Here is a 6,724-nt window from a genome sequence, read left to right on the forward strand (position 1 = left end):
AATTTTAGAAAGTTCTACAAAAGAAAATTACTCTTTTAATCTTTTTTATAAGAGGCAAATAAACGATAAAAATTAATGTATATAACTTATAATATAAACGAAATACATTTGACTCAACCATCTCTTATAAAAAACTGAAAAGAGTATTAGAAAAGAGATTGATTTGATGTAGTTTATCTTATATGTAAACAGCTGTAAATATTACAAATTTTCTTTAATTATATTTAAAATTCGAGAAAGTTCTACAAAAGAAAATTACTCTTTTAATTTTTTTTTTATAAGAGACAAATAAAGAATGAAAATTAATGTATATAACTTACAATATAAACCAAATACATTTGACTCAATCATCTCTTATAAAAAAAACAGAAAAGAGTATTAGAGAAGAGATTAATATGATATATTTTCTGTTATATGTAAACAGCTGTAAATATTACAAAAAAATTTATTGATTTAATTTTTTTCTTTATATTTAAAATTCGAGAAAGTTCTACAAAAGAAAAATACTCTTTTACTCTTTTTTATAAGAGACAAATAAACAATAAAAATTAATGTATAAAACTTATAATATAAACCAAATACATTTGACTCAATCATCTCTTGTAAAAAGAACATAGAAGAGTATTAAAGAAGAGATTAACTTGATGCATTTTCTCTTATACGTAAACAGCCGTAAATATTAAAACAAACAAAATTTAATTTTTCTCTTATATTTAAAATTCGAGAAAGTTCTACAAAAGAAAAATACTCTTTTAATATTTTTTTATAAAAGACAAGTAAACAATAAAAATTAACGTATTTAACTTATAATATAAACCATATGCATTTGACTCAATCATCTCTCGTAAAAAAAAATTGAAAAGAGTACTAGAAAAAGATTAATTTGATGTATTTTCTTTTATATGTAAACAGCTGTCAAAAAAATTATTCATTTAATTTTTTTCTTATATTTAAAATTCGAGAAAGTTCTACAAAAGAAAAATACTCTTTTAATCTTTTTTATAAGAGACAAATAAATAAAAAATTTATGTATTTAACTTATAATATAAACCATATGCATTTGACTCGATCATCACTCATAAAAAAATTGAAAAGAGTATTAGAGAAGAGATTACTCTAATGAACGCATAAAAAAAGTTTTATATTACCTGTGTATATAAATTAAATCCTAAAGAAAAAAGGGAAAAATAAATGAAGATTCCAATACTTAAAAAGAGAGAAAAAAAGGAAGAGCCTAAAAGTAAAATAATGAAAAGGACAAAAAATAAAAAGGAAAATAATTGAATCTTATTAATTACAAAAAATAGATAATAAAAAAAATAACAATAATAAATTCACCTCCCACAAGACACATAGAAGAGAGAGAGAGAGAGAGAGAGCGTTTTCGTTTCTCTCATACATATATACTCAAACTTATACACATAAATAAAACCACATCAAAATTCTAAGAATTCACCACCCTTATTTTTTTTTGCTCTCTGTTTATATTTTTATTTTATTTATTTTTTCTCATATATCAACTGCTGTAATTGTTCTTTGAGAAAAATAGAGACTATGCTAGGAGACTCAGCTGTTTTGAGTGGCGGTGGAGATGCAGCAGCAACACCCAACATGACGGCCGAAGCGGCGGTTGCTGGTGGTGGAGTTGGATCAAATTCAGAGAGTGATGTTGAAAGAAGTAGAATTGATGAAGGTGAACGTAGCTTCAGCGGTAACCGGTGGCCGCGACAAGAAACTATGGCCCTTTTAAGGATACGATCGGATATGGACACAACCTTTCGAGATGCAAGTGTTAAAGGTCCTTTGTGGGATGAAGTTTCAAGGTAATTAGAAATTTTTATGTTCATATAATTTTTTTTGTAAGTTGCTTAATGTCATTAAACTCTTACTTATCTTCAACTCATCGATCCATTTTTTCTTTTGTAGTTCTAAGATTTTTATATTCTTTCAAAAAAAAAAATTTTAGAGATCTGAAATTTCAATCTTGCTTCAACTCCATCATTTGGTTTTTGCTTCTTTTACCAGTTTTTCAGCCTTTTTTGTATTTTTCTCTTTTCCTTAAAATCCTACTTTTTTTTTTTTTTTGCTTTTGATGATGAGTATTGATATTGAATATCATCATTAAAATTAAATTATTTTAAAAAAGAATTTAGATGTGAAAACTATATAATTTGAGTGTGATTTACTTTTTTTTTTCTGACATTCACACTAACTTTGATTCATGTCTAATTTTCCAAATAAGTTACCATCTTGAATTGAGTTTACAAAAGCAAGATTTTCTTTTCCCCCCTTTTATATCGGTTACCAACTCTCATGGGAAATTGAAGTTTGAATATTATCAAATATTCCAAACTTGAGAGTTCATACGTTTTTCATGGTTCACACTTCACATTTCTTTTCATCAATTTATGGGAATTTGTTACAAAAAACAACAATAATTTTCATCAACTTAATTTAGCTTTTCAGTTACTACTCCTTTTCCTTGCATTTCCATGTTTTTATTTTATGTTTTATTTATTTATTTGTTTATTATCTTATGCTATTTCCCATGCCTTAATGCAACAAAAAAAATTTCTCTGCCATTTTTTATATTATGCATTTGTCTTGTAGTTAAATTTGATGAGATAAGATAAAGAGTACACAAACTTTTATCTTTACTTTATTTACTTTTTTTTTTTTTAATTTGCTTCTCACTTTAATTATTAATCAGGAAGCTAGCAGAACTTGGGTACCACAGAAGTGCAAAGAAATGCAAAGAGAAATTTGAAAATGTTTATAAGTATCACAAGAGAACAAAAGATGGTCGCGGTGGAAAATCAGATGGTAAAACTTATCGATTTTTCGATCAATTAGAAGCTCTTGATCATTTTCATAACCCTCCTTCAAATCATCCTCAACCTCAAAATCAACCACAAATTTCTGCACCAACAATCGCACCGCCACAAGTTGTTACAACAACTGCAACAATTTCGATCCCAATTGCAGAACCAGCAACAATTCCAATGTCATTGCGCCCGGTGGTTAACACAACTCTTAGTATCCCCAATGCAAGTGTTCCATTAATTCCCATGCCTCAGAACAATATTGTAACTACTCAATCAATTATGAATATGAACCAAACAATCCCTTCTAATCCTTCAACAAATTTCCAACCATCAACTATAAATCCTGCTACCATCGCCTCTCTTCCGTCTTTCCCTAACATTTCAACAGATCTATTTTCAAATTCCATGGCGAGTTCATACTCGACTTCTTCTGATGACACAATGGAAGAAGGATCCAGAAAGAGGAAGAGAAAATGGACTAACTTTTTCGAGAGACTGATGAAGGAAGTGATTGAGAAACAAGAGGATTTGCATAAGAGATTCTTGGAAGCTATTGAAAAACGCGAACAAGATCGAATGGCTAGAGAAGAAGCTTGGAGAGAACAAGAGATGCAAAGAATCAATAGAGAGAGGGAAATTCTTGCACAAGAAAGATCTGTATCTGCAGCAAAAGATGCTGCAATTATGTCTTTCTTGCAAAAAATTGCTGAACAACAAAATCTTGGACAAGCATTGAATATCATCAACATTGCACAACCACCACCACCACCACAACAACAACCACAAAAACAACGGAGTGCAGCAGCAGCAGCAGCAGCACCAACACCACTACCGCCTGCACCAACACCAATATCAGTGGTACAACAAGTACAAGCCCACCCACCACCGTCTTCTAAACCGGCCCCACCGACAGCCCCGCAGCAGCAACAGCAGTCGGTAACAAATATGGAAATAGTAAAAGTTGATAATAATGGTGAGAATTTCATGGGAGTGAGTCCGTCGAGGTGGCCAAAAGTGGAAGTTCAAGCACTGATAAATCTGAGAACAAGCATGGATAATAAGTACCAAGAGAATGTACCAAAAGGCCCTCTATGGGAGGAAATTTCTTCAGCAATGAAGAACCTTGGTTACAATAGGAATGCAAAAAGATGCAAAGAGAAATGGGAGAACATAAACAAGTACTTCAAGAAAGTGAAGGAAAGTAACAAGAAAAGACCAGAAGATTCCAAGACATGTCCTTATTTTCATCAGTTGGATGCTTTGTATAAGGAGAAAGGCAAAGGGGACAATTCCGGTGGCAGCGGTGGTTCGAGCCAGGTGGTGAAGGCGGATAACATGACAGCGCCGTTAATGGTTAGGCCGGAGCAACAATGGCCACCTCAGCAGGAAGAAGATAGGATGAATCGGGACCGTGGAGAGGAAGAAGATGATATGGATGAAGATGATAAAGAAGGAGAAGACGAAAACGAACAAGATATGGATGAAAGTGGCGGCTGCGGTGGAGGTGGTAGTAGTAACTTTGAGGTAGTGGCAGCAAGCAAGCCTACGGTGGATGCATCAGCTTGAGATGTAGCTAGTGATAATGGAGCATGCAAAAAGGTCCAAAAGAATATAAACAAAAATGAGTTTGTTGGGTGGGTCAGAGAATATTGCAGGAGTTGTCGAAAAGGTGGAGGAGAATGGTGGTGGTGGTGGTGATGGTGGAGAGAGACACTATCTTGTGTTTGTGGAAGAATTTGAAAAAACGTGTACGGTGGATCGAAATTGGAATGACAGATGGGCTTTGTGGAGGGAAACTTGGTGGGGGTTAGTTGGTACTTTTGTTGTAGCATTGATTATATATGTTTTTCAATTTTATAAAATTTGTTTATTTTTTGGGGGGTGATTAATAAGTGAGAAGTCCAATTAGAGAGAATTATTCAAGATATTAGAGAGAGTCCATCAGTTCATATTTCAAAGTGTCAAAATAATCAAACTAGAGACCTTAATTAATTAAGGTTGTATTTTATTTTCATCTTGTTTTAAGTTTATGCTAGTGTAAATTGGACAAGATTATTTGGGATTTTAGTTTTTTCTAAAATGTTTTGTTGGTAGAATATTTCTCTGCAAAAATATTTTATGGACATTATTTTTCTATACATCTGCGGTACCTGATTAATCACATGCATAAATATGATAATGAAAAATATTATAACATGTGCCCTTAGAACACATGTTAACATAATTATATAATTATATGTATCTTTACGGTGTACTAGGGAGTTGGATTAAACAAAGTAATTGCGTGGACACAATTACTCGTCGTAGCCATCCGATCTAAAACCGATGACTAAGATTGTTTATAGTTGTTTTTATTAATACTCTCTACTCTCTAGTCTTATATATAATAAAATATTTACTTTTTAGATACATTGTAGAATTGATGTATCTAGACTATAATAGTATCTATAGATACATTAATTTTACAATAAATTTGAAAATCAAAATTTTTCTTATATATAAAATTGTATGGAGTATACAATATGAACCATTCGATTAAAGATTAATGACTGCTATAGAAAAACTGTGTGAAACTAGAGTATGTTAAATATCTAGATTTGTCCTGATAATAATATTAGATCCAACTCGGAAAACTATGGTGTTAGATTAAGTGTGGCACTGAAACAAAGGGAGAAGTTAATTAAATGATTATTTGACATTGAAAAATGTGATGAGGTTAATTAATAGCATTGGAGAAAAAAAAGGAGGGCATTAAATAGTTAGGATAGTGACCCTACATTTAACAATGCAACAACAGACCCTTATGATAAACAGAAAAAACCAGCAATACACATGGATGGAGTAATAAAACCCTTGAAATAGGGTCCACTTTCTCACTCACTCACTCACTAGTAGAGGAATCTTATGAGTAAACAATCTCTCTGAAAAAAGAACCCAAAATCACTATTAGCATGCAGTTGTTGTCTCTATCATACACACACATAAGCTGTTTGTGTCTCTCTTCATGGATAGTGTCAGTACTAAGATCATCTATAGCTTCATCATCTTATAAAACTTTTTCAGCTCTTAATTTTTGCTTTTTGTCAGCTTTAATTTCATCATCTATTGTTTTTGTGTTAAAAGGAAAATAAAAGTTAATTATAACTAATTAAGCTTGATTGTTATTTCCATAAAGACGTATAAATTGATTGGTTTACATGTAATGAAATGAAAGTGATTATATAAGTGCTTTTGGTACCTACAGTATTATATATGCACATCAAAGAAGTTGGTATAATGTAGGAATTTTCGTATAGAATAAGGCAAGTCACTATTTTTCTTTGAAATTTGAAACTTGTAATGATATGTTGAGAGAATCCAATTCTCCTATTTAGTGGTATACACTTAATTTAGATTTTTTTTTAAACTATTTTTTCTATTAATTGTTCAATTTTTTAAGTGATTATTTATAACAATAAATTTTTCACCGTTGTAACCTAAAAATACTTAGATGAGATGACGTGAGTCTCTACTAACTTAATCAATGTCATTGGTTCGATCCGTGATTTGAGTATGCAACAGTGTTAAAACTCTTAGGAGAGTTTGTCACTCATTTGGATCCAACATAACTCTAGAGATTAGACTTTTCAGTTGCGGACAGAAAATACATGATTTACAATAATAACAACAAAATCACCGTTGTTTAACCACAGTTAACTTGTGAGCCACATAAAATTATTCGCATCCCAATTTATTTATTTTTTTACAGAGTTTTGTAAGACATGATCTAATATTTATAATTGACAACAATATTATCACTTCCTAAATCGGTTTTTGCATGATTGAGTTATGTTTAATTTAGAAATACTAAGAAATTGTACTCTTCAATTCCACGTGTTATTTAATTATCATTTTCCAAA

The 6,724-nt window shown here is 31.0% G+C and overlaps 1 protein-coding gene across 1 annotated transcript; it reads left to right on the forward strand.

Moving 5' to 3' along the window:
* The first annotated feature begins 1,321 nt into the window (after positions 1-1,321).
* Positions 1,322-4,918, forward strand: LOC123906977 (trihelix transcription factor DF1-like). Its single transcript, XM_045957058.1, has 2 exons — positions 1,322-1,823; positions 2,711-4,918. The coding sequence occupies exons 1-2, from the start codon at positions 1,555-1,557 to the stop codon at positions 4,389-4,391; spliced, it is 1,950 nt and encodes a 649-aa protein (XP_045813014.1). The 5' UTR covers positions 1,322-1,554; the 3' UTR covers positions 4,392-4,918.
* The last annotated feature ends 1,806 nt before the right edge of the window (positions 4,919-6,724 follow it).

The sequence above is a fragment of the Trifolium pratense genome, linkage group LG1, assembly GCF_020283565.1.
Source record: "Trifolium pratense cultivar HEN17-A07 linkage group LG1, ARS_RC_1.1, whole genome shotgun sequence".
In the NCBI taxonomy this organism is placed as follows: Eukaryota; Viridiplantae; Streptophyta; class Magnoliopsida; order Fabales; family Fabaceae; genus Trifolium; species Trifolium pratense.

Excerpts from the sequence above, each read along its gene's own strand:
- LOC123906977 (XM_045957058.1), top strand. The coding sequence starts at position 1,555 with ATGCTAGGAGACTCAGCTGTTTTGAGTGGCGGTGGAGATGCAGCAGCA. Across the intron at positions 1,824-2,710 it reads TTGTGGGATGAAGTTTCAAG|GAAGCTAGCAGAACTTGGGT; the intron begins GTAATTAGAAAT and ends ATTATTAATCAG.